The sequence below is a fragment of the Macaca fascicularis genome, chromosome 1, assembly GCF_037993035.2.
Source record: "Macaca fascicularis isolate 582-1 chromosome 1, T2T-MFA8v1.1".
Classification (NCBI taxonomy): Eukaryota; Metazoa; Chordata; class Mammalia; order Primates; family Cercopithecidae; genus Macaca; species Macaca fascicularis.
In genome coordinates this window covers 40,608,031-40,635,777 of record NC_088375.1, presented here as the reverse complement: position 1 = coordinate 40,635,777, position 27,747 = coordinate 40,608,031, and the positions used below count along the sequence as shown (strand labels likewise).

The window sequence follows — 27,747 nt, the reverse complement described above, 5'->3', positions numbered from 1 at the left end:
TGATCCACCTGCCTCGGCCTCCCAAAGTGCTGGGATTACAGGCATGAGCCACTGTGCCTGGCCCTGCTTTTTCATCTGTCAAAATCAGCTATCCTCTCCGCCATTTATTTTGAACACAACTTATCTCCATCGCAAGAAACACTTTTTTGCAAGGCCTTGGCAAGAACACTCATTGCTCACTATAACCTCAGAGTTTACCAACAGCTTTCACATTCATGCTCTCCCAGCAACTTACAGAAACACAATGGAAGGGGGGAAACTAGACCTACAGAAAAATACATTCTTATCTTTTGTCACTGTCCAAAACCATACAATTAGAAAGAGAGTCCCTGAACATAATAATGGAGAGAAAGAATAAGAAGATCCAAATTAGAAACCCTAGAAAAATGGGGTATTTCCCACTGAGAAATCACAACAGCTTTTCACATAATGTACAGACTATCTTGTTGCAGTCAACTGATATAGGCTATCCCCATGTGGCTGTTGACTTCAGCCATATGCAGCAGCATCTCCAATTCTGTGTTCAAGTACTGAATACAGCATGAGGCTCATCAGCTTTTCCATTATCAAATAGCCGGGACATATGAAAAGTTCGCAGAAATCTGAGCAACACAGAAGAATTCCATATTATGGTGTATGAGGAATATGCATGCAGAATTCATGAGGACAAATAAATCCTTCTCAAACAGAGAAATGTTTCTATCACAGTGTTTAAGTACAATGCTATGGGTACCTAAATTAATATCCTGTTACTAACATCCATCCTTTTAGGTGATGAGGAGTTTCTTTAATGATAGGCAGTGGTGCCAGACAAACCTAATCAAGATTTTCCTGTGTAAAAATGTGTAAATGTCTTGCTTCAACTGTTTCCCTTTGCTAATTTTAAAAAATACTTTTTATTTTGTCAAATCAAAAAATAGGTAAGAAAAAATTCAAGAAATCTGGGTAATTAGGTCAAATGTTCTCTTCAAAAGGTCAGAAGGAAAATGTTTCCACCTCAGATACAGAGACTACCGTTAAAATTGTTTGACTTTTTAAAAAATGTGTAAAGTTTACATCCTAGAATAGACCTGCAAGTGCATACGAACAAACATCAACCAGGCAGCAGGAACAAAACTACTTTCCTTTACTTATTAATAGTACACAGAGAGCAGAATCAAGCTCTCTGTCTGTGTTGCTCAAGTATTCTACTCTGACCTGGTACCTCAGAAGTGGGACCACAGGCCCCGCTACAATAATCTTCCCGCACCTCACGTTATAGAACTAGCTGGCTTCAGGCCAACCTGTGAGAACTTACCTGCAGCACAGGGCTATTGTCAAAGTTATAGGCACTTGGCCTTCCTTCCAGGGTAGAAAAGGCCACGTTGCCCCCAGTGAGGGGAGAAATGTCACTGAATTCATCAGTACACAAGGCCTGCTGCTCGTCCCCTCCTGTCCTGATGAAGCCGCGGTTTGCCTTGGAGTAGGTGTTCTCGCAGGAACCACTGTAGTACTGGTAAGGAATCCAGGGCCCATCTTCCCGCGTGCGTTTGTAAATGGCAAAGCTCTCTGGGCGGCTGGTGTGGAACTTGAGACGCACATAGGTGATGTCAAAAGCTTTTCCTGTGGGACAAACACATCGAAGGTCGTCAGTCATATGTATGAAGCAAAGAAATGCCCTATATTCCCAGCTTAGTTTGGAACTTGACAAAGGATACAAACCACCTTGTACACATTAAACCAAGAAGACAGGCTATTCTAAAACAGAAAACTACATATTTTCCCACAAAATGACAAATGGCAGTTGGGTCCATAAATTGGCTCATAAAGGCCTGTCGTGAGGTGCGTTGTGGAAATTTTGTGTGCAATGAAAACTGGTGGCATATGTTAGTACTGTACTTATACTATTAATTAAAACTAAAATTGAATTAAAAGCACATTTATTCTTAATGCTGGTACTTCAGTAAAAGCTTAATTAAAAGATACAAAAGCAAATATATGCTGACTTTCTAAATGGGTCTCCAGACCCTTTAAGACTTTAAAAAAACCTTATTCTCTATTAACTGTAATGTTACTCTTGGTGCAGGAAGAATATCATCAGCACTATTCTTCTACTTATCTACCAGGTTAAGATACAGACATTTGAAGAAGGGAGGACAGTGTTTGAGAGACATAGCAGGGAGTAGAATAAGAAAGAAGAATAAAAAATTCCTTCAGTAGATGAACAATGAAATGGGGGAATAAAAGAGAAAGGTAGAAAGGAGGTCTAAAGAGGTTGTTTGAATATGTTCAAAAGAGAATATATGAGAAATGAGCTCTGAGCAGAGAGGAAAAGACAGCAGTCACTGGGGCAGACAGTTCACTGCAAAAGCCAGAGTGTGGTCTTATGGTCAGGATGGCTTGGTTGCCAGCCAGTGTGTCTTCACATGGGTAAAAGAAACAAACACCATTCATTCACACATTGGGTCCTGCTATCTCTAACAATATCTATACTTTGCTACTTCTATGTTATAGTGAAGATCCCAGTTTGGTCAACAAGAACTTGTTAGGCACAAATCTATGCTCAGCTCTATGCTATATACATCAGGGAACGGAATGTGTTAGACACAGGGATCCTTGTACTCGAGGAGCTTACAGTTTTTTTCCTCCCTAAGCCAATTCAAGAACCATCCTAACCCTCTCCTACAAAACCCACAGAACAGCAGCTTCTGTGCTCTCAGAAGTGTTGAGGAGAGACTTCTGCCACTTTCAGTTCCTCATACCCACTAGTCCCTGAGAGACAAGGAGCGATTCCTCACATGTGGCCTGGACCCCGCTATGTCTCTCTCTGGCTGCTGACTGGAGTCCCCCTCTCTCCTCTCCTGCACTCAGTGCAATACAGTGCGGCTCTGCCTCTGTGTGGGGTGGGGCCTGCTGCTATCCTGTTGCTGGATCTGGGACTAAGTGGGTGTGGTCAATTCAGGGAGGAAAAGAGCAGAAAGCCTATGCAAGCTATGTGTCCAGGCCACATTCTTCAACTGAGCGTTCTCTATAATAATACTGACAGGAAGAGCCATATCTGACTATTTCTCAACTGGCCCAGATCTTAGAGGAGGCTGGATTAACTGTCCCCCACATACATGAAACATACTTGCGCACACCTTAGCTTCAACACAAAGCCATGTGGCATGACAGAAAGAACACAGGACTGGGCATTTTGAGACCTGAGTTCAGATCCTGCCTCCCTCCTTCACTAACCATATGATTTCTGCTCTGCCATTTTCTCTTTGTAAAAATGACGACAATCCCTGTCCCCACCTACTTCAAGAGTTGCTGGAAGGTCAAACTAAGATCTACACATACTTGACTAATTGTAAAATTCGATACAAATATAAGGCATTATCACAATAGGGTTTATAAAGAACATTCCTGAACTGGGATTCTGAATATGTTCACAAAAAAGGACCTGACTATTCCTGATACAATTACCAAAGGATATTATACAAACATGAATATTCTATCTAGGATGCAGTGCATTTTGCCTAGACAGAGGTCACACAAAATACAGTTTACACACTTCCTGTTAAAAGAATGCAAGTTTTACCTGTATCTCTTTATTCCGTCAAAAATGTCAAGACATCACCTTTGAATGAGGGCGAGGTTATAGTACAGTATCTGTGGCATTCCAGAGACTCACTATCTAAGACATTCCAGAATGGTTAAAGTAATTTTACTCATGAGTAAGTGGCCTGGATTGTTCAAAGGCTCACTCACTAGTCTATAGATCACAGATTATCCTTGCTTCTCTATTTTCTATCTTTCTGATATCTCATTGTTCTTTAGCAACCCAATGGCAACTGACTGGGCCAAAGGAGAGAAGGTAAAATCAATCAAGTCATCCTGTGTTCCAATCAACATCTATACTACAAAGCCACACTCTGAAAGAACCAGGCATATGTCTCTTGCTGCAGGCATAGACGCACAGCCACAAGTAGCAAAATGTCCAGAAAGCAATTATGCTAGCATTAAACTCTGATGCAGTCTACTTTGCAGGTGCTGGCCTGGCCTTGCTGGCAATTAGCTTCATTTGCAGGGCTACCTTTCTCATGACAACCTACAGCCACAGCTGGAAATGAGGGAGCTCTGTGGCAGTCTGTATGGAGGCTCACACACCTCCAGGACAAGAGAGCCATGTGCACTGTCCTCAGAGTTGCATCAACCCAACAGCACATACAGACAGCTGCAATTTACAAATCATCATGAGATGATTCCATGACAGGGGAAGTGCATCATGTTTGGAAAGCATGGAGAAGATCATCTAACCCAGATTTACAAGTTCAAGAAATGCTTCCTAGAGGAAGAGGCATCTAAATCCAAGACGTGAGGAATGCTTAGAATGAGCTAAGCAAACAGGGACCCATCGTCCAGGCACATGAAATGGCATGTATGAAAGCCCAGAAAACACAGAGGAGTGATCACTGGAGGAATTAGAGTTGTCTAGGGTAGCTAGAACTAGAAAGTGGCTGGAGATGAGGCAAACAAGAAGCAGAGCACGCCAGGCTACGGTCATGTTTAAGGAGCAACTTTACCTTAAAGGTAATGGCCAGCCACTGAAGGCATTAAACCAGAAAATACATGATCAGGTTTGATTTTTAGAAAGATTAGTGTGGAGATTAGGTTGGAAGGGACAGGAACGAAGATGGGGAGGTCAAGATGTGGCAGTAATCCAGGGAAGATGACAGAGGCTGAAAAATGGGAACAGAGGAATGGAGAGAAATGAATGGACCTGAGTGAGGTGTAGGAAGCCGTTTTCAACAGTAACTTAGTAACTGATGCACTACAAGGCAATAGGGAGCTGCTTTTGAAGGCCTCCTCACTTGTCACTGTCAGTACCCTGTTTCACTGTCAAAGTTGCTTTTTCCCATTCCATGAGGTGGAAGCATTAAGAATAACATTCAGTTTTCTAGTTTAAAATGAATCAAGTGGAGGGTAGTACTATTCACTGAATAGAGAACAGAGAAGAGTGGGCAGGACTGGAGGCAGGCGCAGGGGCAGGTTGGGAAGATGAATTCAGTTTCAGATACACTAGTTTGGGGATGCCTACAGGTCATGTAGATGAGGAAATGTCTGTAGGGAGCTGGATGTGAGCAGTTTGACGGGTCAAGAGAGATATCTGAGTTAGAAACAGAGACTTGGGACTCACTAGTATGTAGATGGACACCGGAGACTTGAGTACAGTTGAAGCCCATGGAGTAAGTGTGTTGCGTGAAAGCTGACTTCTGAGACCACCCTAAGGTGCACAAACGTTCACAGCACACACAGAGGAAGATGCCAGAGGAGGCTATGAAGGGCCAGCCAGAGGGAAGAAGGCAAGTAAAAGAATAAAAATGTCACAGAAGCCAAAGAAAGACAGTTTCAAGGAGGGAGAAATCAACGGGGTTCAAATATGCTAGTAGTGTCAAGTAAGATACTAAGAAGTATCCATCAGCTTCAAGCCACAGAGGTCACAGCTGCACCAAAAGCAGTTCCAGGGACAGGATGGTAGTGGTTGGAATTGAGAATGGGCCGGGCGTGGTGGCTAACGCCTGTAATCCCAGCACTTTGCAAGGTCGAGGCAGGCGGATCACGAAGTCAGGAGTTCGAGACTAGCCTGGCCAACATGGTGAAACCCCATCTCTACTAAAAATTCAAAAAATTAGCCGGGCATGGTGGTGTGCACCTATAATCCCAGCTACTCAGGAGGATGAGGTGGGAGAATCGCTGGAACCCAGGAGGCGGAGGTTGCAGTGAGCCGAGATCATGACACTGCACTCCAGCCTAGGGAGGCAGAGGTTGCAGTGAGCTGAGATCACGACATTGCACTCCAGCCTAGGCAACAGAGCGAGACTCCTTTTCAAAAAAAAAAAAAGGAATTATTCAGAATGGACAGCAGGCAGACACAGTGAGTGTAGTTAATCTACCATGTGGTCCGGCTAAAGAAGAGGAGAAGGAGGGGAAGATGATATTTGGAAGGGTTACAGGGCCAAGGAAAGACTTATCTTTTTTTCTTTCTTGTTTTCTGATAGTAGAGATGAACATGTATTAAACACTGTTGTACTTGAGTCAGCAGAGAGGGAAAGGTGAAAAACAAGCTGGAAAACAAGAACGGGATTCCATGTTTGTTGGGAGACTGGTTCTCTACAGAAAGAAACCTGCCTCTTTGCTCTCTGTCTGGGTACATATGCAAAGTGACTTTGCAGGTTTTAAGGGACAGAAGTTGAAATTCGAATTCTACCAATGACTTTTTTTCTGTGTAGCGAAAATTCAAGGATACCTGCTAATGACTGGCGGCAAAGTCAGGGAGTAACGTTGGGTGGGGAATATTTGAACGGAGTGTAGCCTGTAAAGTCATATCCCCTCCATAAACAAAAAACTCAAGGGCAGATGTTTAGAATGAAGCACACAAAATTAACCAATACTTCCTGCTCTGGGTCCTACAGTTCATGCTGGCTGAGGGAATGAGAGGAGGGGAACAGGCCGCATCAACAATGAGAATCCAGCCTTTGTTCATGTAGGACCAAGCCAAGAAATTCTGCTTAATAGCCACTGTGAAGTCCAGCAAAGATAGCTGACTAGAAAAAAGAAGGCTTACTGGGCAGAGACCAGGTGGCTAAAAAGACAGCAGAAGGCCATGCCTTTGTAGAACATCTCTGTGGAAGTGTGATCTCCACTGCAGCATTCAGCATCCCCACTGCCAATATAACAGAAAAACAACAAGACAAGGGGACTAAAGTTGCTTCAAGGAATTTGGAATCCAGTCTGGATAAATAAGAAGGCAAATACAGAAAATGGAATAGAGGGGTCAAAGTGCGAGGTATGTGTGTTATCTGGAATTAACTACAACCAGAACTGGAACACTAAGGAGCTTCTTATTCTGTTAAATAACTCCACTGGAGGGTTACCATGTCGTCTCTCTCACCATACTTTCCTACTCTGTCCATCCTACTCACTTCACAATTGACAAAGTAAGAAGATTCAGTTAACAGGTAGATGAATAGAAAACAGGACCAGATCTTCTAATTTCCAGTCCGATGACACTACTAAATTATCATCACACTGTGGGAGCAAGTCAAAGTAGACAGTATGGCTTTAAGGTAAAGTAGCCAAGCCAAACAATTAAGGAAAACAGTAAGTGCATTTCTGGATGTATTCCAGCAACTATTCAACCAGAACATCTTCCACCCCTCACCCCATGTTCACGCACATGAAGACTAACCATGGATGTACACACCACCAAGAAAATGTTTAGCTTCTGAGTGTTCTACTGCCCCTCTTCCTCCCCCTGCCATATCCCTTCCATAAACAAAAAACTCAAGGGCAGATGTTTAGAATGAAGCACACAAAATTAACCAGTACTTCCTGCTCTGGGTCCTACAGTTCATGCTGGCTGAGGGAATGAGAGGAGGGGAACAGGCCGCATCAACAATGAGAATCCAGCCTTTGTTCATGTAGGACCAAGCCAAGGAATTCTGCTTAAGCCTCCTACGTGGTGAAGTATTTCTAATCTCTCAGAATAGGGGAGAAACTCTTCTTGTCTTAGAATTGGATTGAAGCACTGACTGCTGGGGAACATAAATGCTTCTCTGTTATGTGCTACTCAGAAAAATTCCATAAGGATCTTGTGAAATAACCTCCTTTAGAGTTTAGTAATGAATGACAATGGCCATATAGAATTTCACAAAATTGCAAAATGCCCTTCCACAGCTTGAATTAGAAAAAGAAAACTAGTTCATTCTAAAGTATCAAATTAGGAGTCACTGGTTCACCACTGGCTCTTATGTGCTAACTCTCTGGAAGTCAGAAAAGGAATGCTCTCCTTGAAGCCAGACTTGATTTTAGGAATATAAAACTAATAAAGTTGTAGCACAAAGTCAATTAGAGATGGGGTGTGTTTAGGCTACTAAATGGGATTCTCCAAACAGTTAACACAAACAGTAGTCACAGAAAGCAACTATTTGAAAATGTTTTCAATTTTGTTAGCATAACTGCTGGCTGAAACAAGAGTTCCCAGGCAACACATCCAGCTGCACACCAGCTGTTATTGTTCCACCTCAGCGGATGGATTGCACAAACAGAGTCTCACCGATTAAGACGACCCAAGGCCAAGTTAATACTGACTGTGGGATCCTCAAGCAGACACAGGCAGGCGATCGGAAAGCCCTACAGAACAACTAAGCACAGAAGGAATCTACTGAGATGATCTGGTACAGTGCGGTCACTCTAGTTGCTGTAACACTCACTCCTCATTATTGCCTGTTGAAGGGCTAGTTTCTATTGGCTAAAACTTATCTTTAAAATGGTTTGTTTTTAAAAACTTATTATCCTGTTCCTTTCCCCTAAATTTCTGTACTCCCTTTTCATTGCCTCCCCCTTGCCAATCAGTCAAATGCCGACAGTGCAAGAGGACAATCCCTTAGAAAGTATATTTAGATCAGCACAACTTAAAAATGCAGACAAGTAAACTTTACAGCTTTGTATAAAATAGTAATTCCTAACTAAATTTATGACAACAAATGCAATGGAACTTACAATTTGAGAAAGCATCCCTTTCAAATGAATGAACAAAGGGCTTCAATAATCATGTTTTCTGAGTACAGGCAATAAGCACTTCCTATCACACTTGGGCCATTGTTAAGAACCGAAAGACACACTAAGACGAGCAGCGATAGAATATGGAAAGTCTCAATTCTATGTTGCCACAGTGAAATATAACAAAGCAGGTGGGTAAAAGAGAAGATATTTTAGAATTTCTCAAAGCTAACAGAATTCTGTATCAAAAGCTATTTATAAAAATAATGGAATGATTATCACTATAGAGCTAAGAGGAAAACAGAAGTTTTGAAATAGACGGTATGATTTTGGAGAAGATAAACCCATAATCTCTATGGAAATTAGATTTTTCCATGAAGTATCAAAATTAAAGTTTAAGCCAAAAAAGACACTTCTCTTTCCCTATCACCCTCAAAATACTACTTGGTGCTATGGTTAAATAAGATCACAGCACTAATCTAATGTAGAAGTTCTCAAAAATAAAAGCTTTCTGCTTGCATTACCTAATTGCAATGTCCCAAAATGCCATATACACTTCAGTAAACTGAAGGGCCAAAATTGACTAATCATGGTAATTAAAATGTGATCATAAAACAGCCATTACATGCATACAGAGAGAATTCTTAACTGAACACTAGAATGTCAAACACCCTTGGAGTGTTGATTTGCACTTAATTTCAAATAAGTGCAAATCACTGTTAGAGGGTACAAACACTTTCCACTATCAAAACATATGATAAATTCATCCTGATCTGCATATCTTTGGCATTTTATTTGACATACTCACCAAAAAAGATAAGATTCCCAAGTGAAATTTTAAGCCAAGAACTGGGGAATATGCCTTATTAACCCAAACCCCATGCTTCCAAGACTCAATACCAGACCTAATTCATGGTGGTAGACCACAGGCATGAATAAGTCCTGCAGCTGGGCTAAAGGAACAAGGCCAGCATTCACCCCCACTCACGCAAGCTGAGGCAAAAAATCCATTCACTCTGCTGAACAAAGTTCCCACTACAGGGATTTGACTGACATAAGATTTAATAGAGTCACAAAGAAGGCAACTAAGTTAATTATAACACTAAATAAATAAAAAGACAATTAAATATAAGCTACATAAGCCATATTTTAGAAATGTATAATTGTTAAGATATGAAAAAGACACCATAATTTTACGGGAAGCTATTTCTTGTTCTGTGATATTCATATACTATTGAAAGCTGGCTATAGTTTGGCTTTTATCTATAACAGAAGGGTGAAAAATATTTTTTTTTAAAAAAAAGAGAAAACCATCTAATTAAAAAAACAAGATTCTAATACCTAGAATCTAGGTATTAGATTCTAGGTATAGTAATAGACTAAGGTCAACTCCAATAATCCCACAAAGTCACAAAAAGTTGACCAAAGTTTACTTTTTTTATTCAACAACTATCTGCTAAGTGAAGTTAATAAGTCCACTGTGATGTGCTATTTAAAATACTTCAATCTGGCCAGGCGCGGTGGCTCACGCCTGTAGTCCCAGCACTTTGGAAGGCCAAGGTGGGAGATCACCTTAGTTCAGGAGTTCGAGACCAGCCTCATCAACATGGTGAAACCCCATCTCTACTAAAAATATATAAATTAGCTGAGTGTGGTGGCGGATGCCTGTACTCCCAGCTACTCAGGAGGCTGAGGCAGGAGAATCACTTGAACCCAGGAGGCAGAGGTTGCAGTGAGCTGAAATCACACCACTGCACTCCAGCTTGGGTGACAGAGCAAGGCTCTGTCTCAAAAAACAAACAAACAAACAAACAAAAAACTCTAATCCTTCATTTTGCTAGAGTGCCTTTTATTCTTTAGTTTCATTCCTAATAAACTCGGTCCCTAATTCCCCTAGATCATGTACTATTTGCATCTGTCCTCAAAAGAGGAAATAATTACAAATTACAAATACCGTAAGATATCTTACATACTAAAATGGCTTTCTCAGTTTTCACAACTGCTTATTAATTTCTTACCACAACCAGCCATTAGATCAAGGTTAATAGCTATGACTGGTCTTGATAATTACTCAAGTTCAAATTCTTCCATTCATTCAACAAACATTTACTGAAAACCTACTACGTGCCAGTCCCTGTTCTAGGCACTGGGGCTTAGCAGAGAATAAGACAAGGTTTCAACGTTGTAGAACTTATAGTGAAGTAGGGAGCATGCCTGGGAAAGGGATAGATTTTAAAATAAAAATGAAAATTCTGTGTGTCAGACGACGGTGAAAAACAAAGCGGGAATAGAAAGTTTGTGGAGAGCCTATTTAATTCAGCATTATCAGAGATGGTCTCATGACATGGATAAGGTGATACCTGAGCAGAGCCCTGAAGAAGTGAAACAGTGCAACATCTCGGGGAAGAGCATTCCAGGAACAGCAAGTGCAATACCCTGAGGCAGGCACATGCTGGCAAGTTCCAGGGAGTGCTGAGGAGGCCAGTGCGGCTGAAGCAGCAGTGAGTAGGGTGGAAAGGTATTAGGAGATGAGGTGAGAGAAGCTGAGAGGGGGAGGGGATGCCAACATGGAGGGCTTTGTAGGTCACTGTAAGACTTGGTTTCTACTCTGAATGAGATGAAAACCCACTGGAGAATTTTATACAAAGGAGTAACAGGCTCTAACTAGTATTTCAAAAGGATGACTCTGGTTGCTGTACTTACCAAAGACTACAGAGGGGATGACAGAGAAACAAGAAGATGAGTTAGAGGAGTTTTGCAACAATCCAGCTAACAAATAATGGTATTTTGGACATATTTTGAGGGTGGAACAAACCAGTTTTAGTGATGGACTGGATGTGGCATGAAAGCTTTGCCTTATACAATTGGAATGATGAAGCAGTCATGGAGGGATGGAGAGTAAGAAACTGGGAGTTCAATTTCAGATATAGTAAGTTGAAGATGCCCATGAAACCTCTAAGTGAAAATATCAATTCAGCAGTTAGGATATACAAGTCTGGAGTTCAGGAAGAGGCCGCAGCAGGAGAGAGAAATCTGGAAGTCATCAGCATACAGTTAGTATTCAAAGCCATGGGATTAGAGGAAAACAACTAGGGAAGGGATATAGATAGATAAGAGGTACACAGACTGGGTCTCGGGACATACCAACTTTTAGCAATGGGGGAAATGGGGAGGACCCAGCAAAGGAGACCGGAGAGAAATAGCCACTGAAGTAGAAAGAATACCAAAAGAGTAGAATTCCAGAAGCCAAATTTTAAAAAGCTTCTTTTAAAAAGAAGAAGAGAGTGATCAACTGAACTTTGTCATACACTCCTGAAATGCTAAGAAAGATGACAACTGAGCACTGGCTACTGGATTTGGCAACCTGGAGGTCTGACCTTGAGTGTTTTGTTAGAATTGACAGGAATGAAAGCCGAGAGAATACAGGGTACAAGGGAAGGGGGCACTGGAAACAGGTAATAAAAACAATTTTCCAAGTAATTTTTCTTATTTATTTTCTGTTAGAGACAGAGGAGAGCCCTAAATTGCCCAGGCTGGACTGCAATGGTACTATCATAGCTCACTGCAACCTTGAACTCCTGGCCTCAAACAATCCTCCCACCTGGGCCTCCCAAGGTGCTAGGATTATAGGCGTGAACCACTGCACCCAGCCCACTAAGTAATTTTTCTATAAAGAAATGAGGTGGTAGCTGGAGAGGGAAAGGGGTGATCAAGAACAAATTGCTTTTTAAGATGGGAAGACATCGTGTATTGTGTTGATGGGAAGGATCCAGTGGGGCAGCTGGGTTTCTACTCAACAGTGAGGACTTTCTCTGGTGGCATCACTGGACTGGAGTGGGTCCAAGAGAGTCCCTTTCATCCACAAAGACGTTCTCTAAAAAAGCCTTCCCAAAGATTTCCTAAACAGAAAAGGCATAATATATATTTTCAGGATCACTATAAGTATCCGGACTAAAAAGAGTTACCTGTACCCAAACAGTTCAAAACCCATAGGCGCTCTAGAAGGTCCCTTTCCATTAGAGCCAGCTCACGTCTATGTCTTCCTGTTACAGTAATTCCCATCATCTGGCCCACAGTAAGGTCCCAGACTGGCTACCAGAATCACCCACAGAGCTTTTGAAAATGCATATTGTTGAGCCTCATCTCCACAAGTTCCATTTTGGAAGGTTTTGGGTGAGGTCCCAAGGTTTTGGGTGAGGTCCCAAACTCTTGTGTGTTTTTTTCTCTTTTTAAACTTTATGGTCTGTGACACAGCCCTTAGGAGATCCCCAGAACATGTGCCCCCAGACTCGGTATTTTTATAAAGACAATTTTTATGTATAATTACAGTTGAGAAATACTTCCCTACTATAAACTCTTCTCCATCCTGGTTCTCATTCTTTAAAGAATCGGGTAACAAAAGGCTTCTGTGGAATGAACTTAAGTTCTTCTGATTTTCATGGCAGACATTTCAAGGTGCAATTTATTCCATGCATCAACTGTAGGCATGCATAGGCAGTAAACCGGAAAAGCAGCAGTCTTCTTTAAGACACACACAGATGTTAAAGTCAACAGGGATACTCACTCCACATCCAAGTCTGGGGGTGACTGCACAAACTGAGCCCAAACTCCCCAACATTTTCCTCCATGCCAATTTCCTCTATCATTCAACATGCATTCACAAGGCCCTAAATCCTAGGCAAGTAGAAATACACACTTGATTTTTAGAAAACCTATCTACTGCTGGGGATTTCACAGTGGTACCCTTTACAGGCAGGCATTGGTCAAGATTCCTTGTAAACCAAATTCCCCACCCTCTCTGGTGTCCACCCTTCCTTCCTATAATAAAATGATACAGGACCACCAGGATTCTCAATGGTAAGGGACACAGCTGAAAGCAAAGAGTTAACTTCTGCTTCAGTACACTCAAAAAGATAAGAAAACACTTTTTCTTCTTTGTCTAGAAGCCTAGACTTGTTTAATCCCAGTCTGTGTCGGGTAATGTCGGCGTTTTCAGGGAGGGTGTTACATTCTGTTGGCTACAGACTAGCATAGAAATATTTATTTTTCAGAGAAGAAATTTTAGGTATTTAAAAAATATATATTAAAAGGGGGGCTTAAGTACAAAGCGCCAGATGTTCATATAGTAATTAGAGAGGGAAGGGAAGAAGAAAGAGGAAGGAGTGGGGGGGGGGGGGGAAGAAGAAGGAGAGAATGGGGAAAGAGTAAGATTGAAGAATTATAAAAACACTGTAAAAGTCCAGACTTGATATTCTGGATTTTAAATGATCTCACGACATGCACAACTATCTATAGGGCGTGCTTTCTTTTCACTTTAGAAACTCCTTGGGTCACTGATCCAACCTCCTTCCAGACTCACTTAGGACACACTTTAAGTAGCTTAGAATCCAAGACAGAGGCTGGCAAACTACAGCTGGCAGATTAAATCTAGCCCACCACCTATTTTTGTAAACAACGCTTTACACTGTTTATCACTGCTTTTCTGGCTACAAGGGCAGGGGTGGGCAATTGTGGAGACCCTGCATGGTCAGCAAAGCCTAAAATATTTACTAAGTGGCCTTTTACAGAAAAAGTTTGGTGATTCCTGATCTAAGAAATGAAAGAATACAAAAACGAAGATTTCTACTAAAACCTCTTCTTCTGCAGGGCATACTGTTTTAAAATTTGGTCCAAGGAAGTTTAAATTTTTCCTCTACTCTCACGAAAAAAAAGCAGAAGGAAGTCCATTCAGAAATGTTATAAGATTTAATTCAATTACATTTGATACCCCTAGAATTACCTATGATTTCACAGAAAGAAGCACTTTCTTTTCTTAATAAGCAAAAAGATTAGCAGGTAGGGGAGGGGATGGAGATTTGATGCATTTCAAAAAATAAAATCTGTAATATCCTTTAGCTCTTATACAGCTCACAAAAATGAACCAGTGAAGCAGAAAGACAAGGAAAACAACACTCTTGGAACAAGTGACACCATTTTTCCAGCGGTGCCCCCTCCCATACCCACCCTCCCCCCACCAGGCAGAGGCTTAATAAGCAGCAGTTGCAGTGAAGGGGGGAAACTGATTACTCAAGTCAAACAGTAAACGTAACTGGGACAGCAGGAAAAATGACATGTTGAAAACCGCAAATAAAGTGGAAAATGTAAGTAGATCTCATTTAGATATCTACAAGAATCTCCCTCCCTTGTCCTCTGGGTAGGAATTCAGTCCTTCGCACAAGGCCTCCTTGTACTTCTGCTCTTCTGAGCGGATGGACAATTTACATCACGAAAGTACCCTGCCAGCTGGCACTCTCTCTACAAGCGACTGATTGTGAGCAGATGCCTTCGTAAGTATAAACGAATACACCCCCTTCTTCATTTTTCATTCATCTACCCTCTTTGCAAAGGAATAAGAATGTACACTCTACACACTCTCCCGTAGAAACCAAAGTTAGTGTTCTTCATATCCCTTTCTCTCTCATGGGCTGTGCTTGAACATGCTATTGTGTTCCTGATTAAATTATATCTTCTACAAAGTAGCTAAAATGTATGTAATTCCCCTGGACTACATGTAAATAATCTTGTACTCCTAGATGCATCTGCTTATTTTTTCTAATGACTGTTAAGAAACAAAATTACAACAAATTTAAAGGTCTTAATTGGCTTTTGTGATTCCAGAATTGAGCAACATCTTACTCTATAAAATAGAATGAGTATTCCAATGAGCTGAGCAGAGGAATTGGTTTTATAGACAAAAAACGTCTGAGAAAAGCAGAAACAGAACAAAAAGCAGGTTGACTGTTTCAAAAGTTACTTTCCTTTTAGGGTTAAACAGAGGAGACGTCTTATTATGACCAGGTAAACTGGGCCCCTTCTAACTGGTTTTCGTGAATCTGAAACAATTGGTTGTTTCAGAATTCAGGTTAATTATGTGGTACCTGAATTCTGTACCAGCATGAGCAACTCCATTCTAGTTTAGTCTGGTCTGCTGGGGCCTAGTGCAAGAGGCTAGTCTAAAACAATGGGCCCCCATAAACTTTATTTAATATGACTTAGATTAAAAACTATGTCCTAGAATAGTCTCAATTTAGAACATTTGATAATCTGCCACAACAAAGAATCATAACTTTCAATCAGAAGTCAGTCTAAATTATTGGTGTATTTAGTGTTATACATTAAATAGTCTTTTTTTAAAAAGCTTCTTTCTAGTTAAATCACCTTCCCCTTAAAGCACATTTTCATTCCAGAAACTTCTTTAAATTTATCTTTAATTGGAAAGTAGTAAAGAATTTGGCAGATAAATATCAGAATGTCCCTTTCCAATGAGGAAAAACTTTTTGCAATCACGCTTGAAACTGTTTTATAAATTATGTAGATAGCATATTCAGTGAAGGTGTCTTGAGGGTAAGGAGATCACACGACAAATTATTTACATAGCATATTTCAGGTAGGTCAGTCAGGTTCCCAGCACTTCAAAAACATGGGCCCTTTAATCTGCTTTTCCCTTTACATTGAGAGCAAACATTAAACAGTGATATCAGAAGAAATGTTCTTCAATCCAGTCTTTGCCATATTTCAAACAGACAGCACTGCAGTTCTCCTCCATGGGAGTATTTCACATGCACCCACAATGGGACTTGTTCTACCTTTCTATTTACATTCTGGAGAACAGCCAAAGTCCTTTCTGGCTCTCTTTGATCTGATGCCAGAGACTTAGTATCCAACACCTACCTAGAAGAAATTCCCTTAAGAGTTCCATGACTAAAGAGGAGTTAGGAAGAAGATAGAAAGTATTCTATAAACCCACCCTGTATCATTATCACTCCCCAGCTTAAGAATCTGTGCAGCTCACCTGATCTAATGCACACTCCTCAGGCATGTTATCACAAGGCACCCATAAGTCTGGACAATTGTGCTTCATTTTCTATCTCCAAACCATATCCTACAGTTCTCTAGTGTAAACTAAGACCTCTGTTCCAGTCTTGCCAACTTTATTATCCATATGCCACATCTCACCCCTAAGCCATTCTCTAGTCTTGACTCCTTCCAAGCCCTATCCATCTTTCCAGGTTTGGTTCAAGTTCCACCATATCCATCCATGCCACTATCAACTTGTATTATCATCTTACTTTTCTGAACACATAGCACTTACTGTAATTCACTACTTGAGTATTTATTCTTTCATGTCTCTTTGCCCCAACAAGTTTAACTTATTCAAAAGCAAGGAATATATACTTTTGGGTATATTCTATAATAGTGCTTTTCAAGCTTTTCTAACCATGACACAAATAAAAAAGACACTTTACATTGCAATCTTGAACTCACACATACATATACAATTGAAACTCAAGTTTGATAAAATAATGCAATACTATACATGATGCAATCTGATATTCTAGTTTTCATTCCATTTGATCGAATATGCTGGTTATAGTTCACTAAATTGATTTTATGACATTAGGGAGCTGTGACCCACAATTTGAAAAACACTGCAATTCCTAGGGCACTGTGCTTGTCAAAAAACAAGTGCTCAACAAATATTTATTTACAGTAGACTGACTCATCTACCAAACAAAACAGGCTAGAATTCTAAAACAAGACAATATTTTCTGGATATTGACGTAGAGCTTATGACGATGCCTTTCAAGGCCTTCTTCCATATTTTAAAAACAGATCAACATTAAAAGAAAATCTTTGTACATGGCAGCCTTTAACAAGATCAAAGAAAACAGGTCGGGCATGGTGGCTCATGCCTGTAATCCCAACACTTTAGGAGGCGGATCACCTGAGGTCAGGAGCTCGAGACCAGCCTGACCAACATAGAGAAACCACATCTCTACTAAAAGTACAAAATTAGCTGGGCATGGTGAGGCATGCCTGTAATCCCAGATACTTGGGAGTCTGAGACAGGAAAATTGTTTGAACCCGGGAGGTGGAGGTTGTGGTGAGCCAAGATCACACCATTGCACTCCAGGCTGGGCAACAAGAGCAAAATTCCGTCTCAGAAAAAAAAAAGAAAGAAAGAAAAGAAAAGAAATGCCCTTTTCCTAAAGCTAAGTAGCAAAAATTTCATTAATCAACATGGCATCCCCAAGAGGGAAAGAAGCCTCTAGCCCTCTAAGGGATCTTAGAGGAACTTAGGAACGGATCCCCTAAGTTCCTTTTAGCAGCTCTGGCTTTCCAGAAGAACTCCTTCAGCCATGAGCATGTGATAAGCTTTCATGGTAGTAGCAAGATTTCCTCTCTGTGAGATAGATGGACTGAGGCCCAGTGCGTGGGGTTAGATTTCTACTAAAAAGAAGACATTTGGATAATTACTGTTTGATGCTCATGACACTTTTTTCATGGTATTATCAGTACCTGGAATTATCCTCTTTATTTTCTGCATGTTTTATTCATGTCACACACATACACACACAAGAACGCAAGATTTTGAGGGCCAGGACTCATCCCCTGCTATCTTTTTATTTTGAGGTATGTTTTTGTTGTTGCCTTTTATAGGGAGAGAATTGTCTGACTTTTAAAATAAGCAGCAACCCAGTAGAAGAAAGAGAGTGAACCTAGGTGAGTCTGACTTGTTGTTTGGTTAATACAGTCAATGATTCACTCAATTTACAAACATACCCTGAAACTTACTGTGTGCCAGGCAACAGGCTGAGTACTGAAGATACATAGATAAAATAAGGGTGAGTCCCTGACTTAAAGGAATTCCATATGACAGATGAGATAAGATACAAATAATTAAGATACACAGTGAGATAAGTACTGTACTAGGGAGTAAGGGACAACCATACCTCAATTTTCTAAGTGTAAAATAAAGAGTTTATACAAGATGAACTTTAATGTACACATCTAGCTCCAAAGAGCTTGACTCTACAATCTTATCTGTTAGATTTCTGAAAATATCTCTATTACTAGATCTTTTCAATACTTTCCTTTCTCATAGTAATGTTCTACAGAAATGTTAAAATGCCACAGCAACTGATTTTACAACGATGAAGGACATCAGAGACATGAAGTATCAGCTGATTTCCAATCAAGTTCAGACTTAAGCAATTTTCTGACCCTGTACGATGCTTTTGCCAATATTCTGTACTAAGTCGAGTCCTATAAGCCCAGCTGCAGGTAAGTTTATGTTAAAATAATTTGCAATGAGTAACAGAAGGTAAGGTTCTATTTTAAAGGCTAAAAATTTTCTAATGATGGGGTTCTCAAATAATTGTCTCCATCTTTGGATGAAAAAAGATAACTCTTGATTTCTATGTCTACAAAAGATGAAGCAGTGCAATCTGCAGGCTCCAAACAAATAATCCAACATCTCTATCCACATCTAGCCACAAGGGACAAGTGACATGTAATGTTTTAGAATAAATTCTTCAGTAGCAAGAAAGGATGAATTCTCTCCTCTTGCTTCTATCACTTGAAAAGGTAAACGTCTGAATCCCTTTGAAAATTAGCCCAATTTACAAAACAGTGGAACTAAACTGAACTCCCACCACTACTTGGCTCGTTCATTCTCCCACAAGTTTGGGGCAAAGACCCCAATGACTTATGCATGTAGGCGGATTAGAATCGCAATGTGGCCATATAGCACATTGCTGCACAGTGATTCTGCACTGTTAAGGCAGCCTTCACTAGATTTGTCTCCTGACTTTCCTTCTTTCCACAAAAATATAATTTCAAGTCTACTATACAGTATAATTGTGTAATGTAGGAGAAATAAGGCCTGTATATACATTTATTTATTTATTAATGGATATAGGCATTTCTGTTTTTATTGTCTGCTTATACTTAGTGCCCTTCAAGGGCTCCCCTAAAAGACCTAAGTGGACACAAATGTATCCTAAGGATCAAGCACTCCAAGTTCTTAAATGTCCAGTGATAAGTGAAAAAGAAAAATATTAGTGTGAAAAATAAAAGGCATATAAGAAGGAGAAAAATAGCTAAGTGGTAGAAAACAAGAGTAAAAGAATGGTATGAGGCTAAAGCAATTATCACCGATTTTCCACACCTTTAGAATTTATAAAGCATATTTATAAACTTTCCAAGTGCACTTACTTTCTAATTTAATTTTCAAGCAGTACTAAATGCCTACAGCAATGGAGCCTATAAGGACAAATGCATTCCCCCTGCCCTTAAAAAGAATACAGCCGGGCATGCTGGCTCATGCCTGCAATCCTAGCATTTTGGGAGGCCAAGGTGGGCAGATCGCCTGACCCCAAGTGTTCGAGACAAGCCTGGGCAACTATGGTAAAATCCCATCTCTACAGAAAAAAAAAAAAAAAACCACAAAAATTAGCCAAGCATGGTGGTGTGCACCTGTGGTCCTAGCTACTCAGGTGGCTAAGGTGGGAGGATCCCTTGAGCCTGGGAGGTCAAGGCTGCAGTAAGTCATGTTCATACTAATGCACTCCAGTCTAGGTGATACAGCAAGACCCTGATGCAAAAAACAAAACAAAACAAAAACAAACAAACAAAAAAACAGGGACAATTCAGTGAAACCACCAATCAGAGAGCAACACAGAGCAGGGTGTGCTAAGCCTTAGGAAAGGCACAAACAGTAAAATCTAAGCCCAAATAGATGATTTCATAAACTTTTTTTTTTTTTTTTTGAGACAGAGTCTCACTCTGTTGCCCAGGCTGGAGTGCACTGGCGTGATCTCAGCTCACTGCAGCCTCCCACCTCCTGGGTTCAAGCAATTCTCGTGCCTCAGTCTCCCGAGTAGCTGGGATTACAGGCGTGTGCCACCACACCCAGCAAATTTTTGTAGTTTTAGTAGAGATGGGGTTTCACCATGTTGGCCAGGCTGATCTCGAACTCCTGACCTCGTGGTCCTCCTGCCTCGGCCTCCCAAAGTGCTGGGATTACAGGCGTGAGCCACTGTGCCCGACCAAATTTACATTTCTTCTTCTGAATAAGTAATAAAATATGAATGGATGGTTTTGACACAATGGACCAATAAAATATACACCCTCAACCACATTTTCTTTCAGAGTTTCTCCTGAAGTTTTCATAAATGAATTTTAAGAATATTCACATTGAGTAAAATGCCTGTTATTGTCACTCTTAATGTCACAATAAAAAAGGATGCATCGTAAGGAACCCACAGAGAACTTAAATGAATACATGTACAGATAGGGACACAGGCTAGTTCTAAATACCATATATGCCTAGTATAATGAAAGAATTTCTCCTCTAAGTTCTCCTCTCAGAAAAGGGAGAACTGTCTTATCTTCTAGTTCTTACAGAGCTTCCCAAGTACTTCACTTTACACCACCAATTACTGTGGGAAAATCAAATTAGCTTAATATGACTTCAAATAATACAAGTGTCAGAAGCTTATTTGGGATATGTAATGTAAAGTATTTTGTTTCGTTTTCTTTTGCTTTTTTTTTAAGAGAAAAGGAAATTAACCCAGATTTATGTAGTCATTCTTAGTAGGTATGGCTTTAAAATTAAAAGTGCTGAATATTGTAAATAATATGCTTTTTAAAGGCAGGAGAGTGCGTAGTTATATTGTAAAGAAACTATATTGCAAAAAACTATCCTAACGTTATGTAAATCAGTATGCACGGCTTGAGATAAAACTTCTAGTGACAGCAATCTTACACAAATTTAAAAAGTACTGCATCACAATGTATTCATGAAAATGAATAAAGTATGATCTGGGAAATTATGCTGATGACTAAAAAGTGACTTCAATAACTACTGATATCAAAGATGTATGGAAAAAAACTAGAATAAAATTGTCCTGTAAAATGTAAGAATGTGGAAAACAATCCCAATTCTGTATATATGTGATTTAAAACATGTAAATGAATATTTTAAATAGACGTGCAATTATTTCACTTATATTAACATTTTTAAACCTTCAAGTTGGCAAAAACCTTTTTAAAAATCTTCTAAAAGGAAAAATGATAAATAGCCTAATATTTTATACATACTTACATAGTAAATTTCATGTCATGATTCAAAAGAAACAAGATGGTAGCCCAAATGGGATTCTGTGTGAGAATGACCTACATTTAACTGAGCAGTACCTATACCAAAGTTTCAGTCTCAGGACATACCAGTGTACATCAGGTAGCATATGGGCAGCTGGCTGGCAGCTCGTCCAGGTGTGATTCTTACTGTTTCTGGACATTAGCTACAATTCACCCAGATGGAAGGATGGCTTGCTTGAGATGCTTCCATCTGCTTGCCATTTTACTCTCACTTTACAAAAGAAAACTCAACTTTAAAATTGAGATCTACCTTTAAAGGCAGATAGATCATCATCAACACTAATCCTGTGGAATGAAAGAGCATTTGTATATGGCAATAATAGGGAATCTACCTTTGATGGTAACAGAATAATGTAAAAGAAAGCCCAATACTTCTCTTCGTTCTCTGTCTTGCACCAATTCAAAAAGTTATTGATCTTTCTTCACTTCTTCCAAGTTCTCCCACCAGAACAAGTCACAGTTAAGGCCAAAAATGTTGAAAGATGCAGTATCACAGACAGCAGAAGCATAAGCATTTCACTAACTTCACACAAGCTATGTTTTCTGAGGCCAGATAACTCTTGTGCCACCATATCACCACATTACAAATGATATTATCCACATCAAGGTTCAGGCTGGCAGAACCTCACGGGAAACTACCTGACCTTAAAGAGCAATGTCCAAAGTCACAGTTCTAACTTGGACTCCCAGCACTGGGATATGGTTGCCATATGGTTGACACTAATCCTAATAAACCCCCAATTAAGACATCGTTACAGGCCTAGTTACATGTCTAAAATGACAGAGATACTTTCATCATCAGTACTAATATAATGAAGGCACATTAGTGCATAATCATATTAACAATGTAACTCCACAGTGTAACTCCATTTCCAGCAGTGATTCTAAAATGTAAGACACAGTTTCTGGATGAGCTATGGTAATTTGGAGATGGGAAAACATTGGGAAATCCTTGCCCTTCAACTCCTGCCTGCACACACACCTATCACCAGTCACCTCCTTTACCATAATGACATTTCCACAAGGAAATCATCAAAAGTACATTTAACATCACAATCTCTTTAGGATTCAAAAGCATTACTCCTCTCATTCATCGCTGGTGGGAATGCAAAATGGTACAGCTACTTTGGAAGACAGTTTGGCAGTTTCTTACAAAAGTAAATATACTCTTAGCATACAATTGATGAATGCTCTGATAAATGTATGGTGATTTACTCTTGAATTTGCTCAGCTGAGTTGAAAATGTATGTTCACACAAAAATATGTACACAGATGTGTCTATAGAAATTTTATTCACAATTGATAAAACTTGGAAGCAATCAATATGTCCTTCAGTAATTGAATGGATACACTGTGGTACATGCATACAATGGAATATTATCCACTGATAAAAAGAATGAGCTATCAAGCCACAAAAAGATACAGAGGAAACTTATATTCATATAAGTAAATGAAAGAAGCCAATCTGAAAAGGCTACATACTCTATGACTCCAATTATATGACATTCTGAGAAAGGAGACAGTAAAAGGGTTCTGTGATTGCCTGGAGGTAGGGGAGGAGAGAAAGATGAAAGGCAGAGCAGAGGACTGTCAGGGCAGTGAAACTACTTTGAATGATACTGTAACAGCACGTCATGAAACATTTGTCCAAATCCTTAGAATGCACAACACCAAGAGTGAGCCTAAACTATGGACTTTAGGGGATTATGATACGTTAATGTTTCATTGATTATAACAATCATGCCATTCTGATAGGAAAAGTTGACAATCGCAGAGGCTATGTGTGTGGTGATCTAGGAAGAAAATATGTGGGATTTCTGCACTTTTGACTTAATTTTTCTGTGAACCTAAAAATGCTCTAAAGATGGATGGATGGATGTATTTATTTTTGAGGCAGAGTCTCACTCTGTTGCCCAGGCTGGAGTATAGTGGCGCAATTTCAGCTCACTGTAGCTGGGACCACAGGTGTGCACACCACGCCCAGCTAATTTTTGCATTTTCAGGAGAGATGGGGTTTCACCACATTGGCCAAGCTGGTCTCGAATTCCTGACCTCAAGTGATGCGTCTGCCTCGGCCTCCCAAAGTGCTGGATTACAGGTGTGAGCCACTACACCTGGCCATAAAGTTACTAAATTTCATTTAAAACACTTGTTTTAGAAGCCAAATGAACTGTGTTATAGCCTTTCGAAGGCAGTTTACATTCAAAAGTATTAAAATCTGAGAACAGGTTGGGCACAGTGGCTCACACCTGTAATCCCAGCACTTTGGGAGGCCGATGCGGGCAGATCATGTGGTCAAGAGTTCAAGACCAGCCTGGCCAAGACAGTGAAACCCCATCTCTATCAAAAATATAAAAATTAGGTGGGTGTGGTGGCAGGCACCTGTAGTCCCAGCTACTCAGGAGGCTGAGGCAGGAGAATCACTTGAAACCAGAAGATGGAAGTTGCAGTGAGCCGAGATCGCACCAGTGCACTCAACCCTGGGCAAAAAGAGTGAAACTCCGTCTCAAAATAAATAAATAAACAAAATACATTTTAAAAATATCTGAGAACATTAGTACTGCCAAAAAGTTGTCCTAAGGCCAGCTATCAGGTCCAAATCAGCAAAGCCAAGGATTGTGTTGGAAAAAAAACTAAAAACTAAAACCTTACCACACAGTCTAACAACATTAAGTTTCCTATTTAACACAGGATTTAAAATACTGGCATCAAACTATAATGGTTGAGATTTAACCAGCTACTGAGGATGGAAGAAATAAACAGGAAGAAACAAAACCTCTGATCCCCAGCAGGTCTGACTCAACTCAGTGACCAATAAGTGGAGCTGGGGTTATTATCAACCATCCTAAGCCCCAAGGCTGCAGCTGAGGAGATAAAAGATCTAACAGAGAATCCTTAGCTTCCAGAGAAAGGGAGGTGACAACAGTGGGGCTGATCCACTGAAGACTCCAGGTATACCCACTACTTCACCCTGCCCCACCCCATCCTGTCCCTTCAGAAGTTGCAGCTAAAACTAGTGTCCACATCTCCAAGTTTTGCACATGTATATTTCATCAGTGATCAGCTATATGGATGTAGATAATCAATGATGAAGGACACAGCCTAGAAACTGTGATAACTTAAATAGCACCTGTGGAAAAAATAGCTAGTACAATTTTAAAAAAGCAAAAAAAAAATTTTTTATTTTGAGACAGAGTCTCTGTCGCCCAGGCTGGAGTGCAATGGCATAATCTCTTCTCACTGCAACCTCCGCTTCCCAGGTTCAAGCAATTCACCTGCCTCAGCCTCCAGAGTAGCTGAGATTACACACGTGCTAATTTTTTGTATTTTTAGTAGAGATGGGGTTTCACCATGTTGGCCAGCCTAGTCTCAAACTCCTGACCTCAGGTGATCCACCCACCTCAGTCCCGCAAAGTACTGGGATTACAGGCATGAGCCACCATGCCCATCCAAAAAAAAAAAAAACCTTTTTAACATTGTCATGGATGGCATTATTATTACTCAATGAGATCTGGAGTATCACTGTAAAATGACTACAGTAATAAAAACATTTATGTTTCTTTTTGGCAGAATTCTGTGTAATCTAATAATGCTGGTTAGTTATTTCAAGTAAAATCACCTGATCTACAGCTTTTCAAATTCAGAATTTTTATCAGTCCATTAAATGCTGATTAGGTTCCAGGGAACTGACTTGTGATAACCAAACTGATTTAAATACCATAAACAATCATATGTAAAAATTTCAATGAAAGCTATTTTTGTTAAAACAATGGGAATAGATATCTGCACAGGACAAGTCCTCACAGAAGACCAGATTAGAGGGCTGGGCATGTGCAGGGCTCACACCTGTAATCCCAGCTACTTGGGAGGCTGAGGAAGGTGAATTGCCTCCCAGCACTTTGGGAGGCCAAGGCAGGCAGATCACTTGAGGTCAGAAGTTCAAGACCAGCCTAGCCAACATGGTGAAACCCTGTCTCTACTAAAAATACAAAAATTAGCTGGGTGTGGTGGCATATGCCTATAGTCCAACCTACTTGGGAGGCTGAGGCAGGAGAATCGCTTGAACCTGGGAGATGGAGGATGCAGTGAGCTGAGATCACACCACTGCACTCCAGCCTGGGTGACAGAGTTAGACTCCATCTCAAAGACAAACAAACAAACAAACAAAAACAACAGATTAGAGATCAGAAAGTTGCTTGATAAGCAGAGAAATGGAACAAATGAAAGCTGAACACTCTTAGGCAACAGTTCTATCGAATTATGGCAAACTGCCCTTCTGTAGCAATGGTTCTGTCTAAAAATAATGTCTAGTTGTCTAAAATTAGAGCACTCTCTCTCCCAGAGAGCAGGACAGAGATTAAAATTTTCACTCTTCAATCCTCCTTGTTTCCAATATATTTTTTTTTAAGATGGAGTTTTGCTCTTGTTGCCCAGGCTGGAGTACAAAGGCATGATCTCGGCTCACTGCAACCTCCACCTCCCAGGTTCAAGCAATTCTCCTGCCTCAGCCTCCCGAGTAGCTGGGATTACAGGCATGCACCACCATGGCCAGCTAATTTCTTTGTATTTTTAGTAGAGACAGGGTTTCTCCATGTTGGTCAGGCTGGTCTTGAACTCCTGACCTCAGGAGATCCGCCCACCTCGGCCTCCCAAATTGCTGGGATTACAGGCGCGAGCCACCATGCCTGGACTCAATATTCTTTATATGCTAATAAAGCTCCTACTATTACTATTTCTTACATGAATTACATGTCATGATTCCCTTAATCTCACAGCGTTGCCTTTAAACAACAACATAAGAATGAGTTTAAATTACTCCATCTATTTTTTTTTTTTTTTCCTGAGACGGACTCTCACTCTGTAGCCCAGGCTGGAGTGCAGTGGCGTGATCTCTGCTCACTGCAAGTTCCGCCTCCCGGGTTCACGCCATTCTCCTGCCTCAGCCTCCCGAGTAGCTGGGACTACAGGCGCCCGCCACCATGCCTGGCTAATTTTTCTGTATTTTTAGTAGAGACAGGGTTTCACCGTGTTAGCCAGAATGGTCTCAATCTCCTGACCTCATGATCCACCCGCCTTGGCCTCCCAAAGTGCTGGGATTACTGGCGTGAGCCACCGCCCCCGGCCAACTCCATCTATTAAAGGTTTAGTTCCTGCCCTTAGCTCAAGATTTTGGGATATGAGAATCCTATCTTATTAATTGAACTTTGGGCCTTAAGCACATTTAAAAAAGCAATTAACATTCCAATGTGGTAAGTATCTTTCCAGTTAACACCTTATCTCCAGATGCAGAAAACAATAGGATACATAACTAGTCAAGAATACCAAATGTAATAAAATTCTTGTTGGGAGTAATCTCTCTGAACCAAAACCTTTTGTAAGTACACTAAAATGCAAACACACAAACATACACACAAGCAAACAAAAAGCAAAACACAACTTTTAAGGGATAAGAAAAATATAATGTCGGGGTTGAATAAATTTGAGAGACAACTTATTGCCCCAAACACATGAGAGAGAAAACTGGTAAGAGCTAGTCATCGGTTTTATAACAGCACAATTCACAACTGCAAAATCGTGGAACCAACCCAAATGCCCATCAATCAAGGAGTTGATAAAGAAACTGTGGTGTGTATATATATATATGATGGCCATAAAACTACTACTCAGCCATAAAAAAGAACAGATGAATGGCATTTGCAGTGACCTGAATGAGACTGAAGACTCTTACTCTAAGTGAAGTAACTCAGAAATGGAAAACCAAACATCGTATGTTCTTACTGATATGTGGCTATGAGGATGCAAAGGCATAAGAATGATACAATGGACTTTGGGGACTTGATGGGAAGGGTGGGAGGGGGGCAAGGGACAAAAGATTACACATAGGGTGCAGTGTATAATGCTTGGGTACACCAAAATCTGACAAATCACCACGAAAGAACTTATGTAACTAAACACCACCTGTACCCCAATAACCTACGGAAAAAACAAACATTTGTTTAGAAAAAGAGCTAGTCATCAGAAGCAACAGCACTGAGAACAAACAACAGGGAAGAGGATACAGGGAAAGGCATTCCTGCAAATAGCCAGCATTGTCTGCTATCATTTAGCCTTCCCTCTCCAAAATGACTAACAGGATTACCTCTGGGATCACAATGTAAAATGAAAATGCTATATAATTATTCTGCCGAGTACTTCAAAGGAATCACTTCCCTAAGACTTTCACCAAGAATACATGCT

At 40.4% G+C, this 27,747-nt stretch overlaps 1 protein-coding gene across 2 annotated transcripts in view; it reads right to left on the bottom strand.

Annotated features, from left to right (window-relative positions):
* LAMC1 (laminin subunit gamma 1) overlaps window positions 1-27,747 on the bottom strand; it is a 123,168-nt gene that overhangs the window by 40,656 nt on the left and 54,765 nt on the right. For both annotated transcript variants that reach the window (XM_005540187.3, XM_074029903.1), the window contains one exon: window positions 1,298-1,602. In XM_005540187.3, the coding sequence (XP_005540244.3) occupies window positions 1,298-1,602 (305 nt within the window). The remainder of the gene's footprint in view (window positions 1-1,297; window positions 1,603-27,747) is intronic.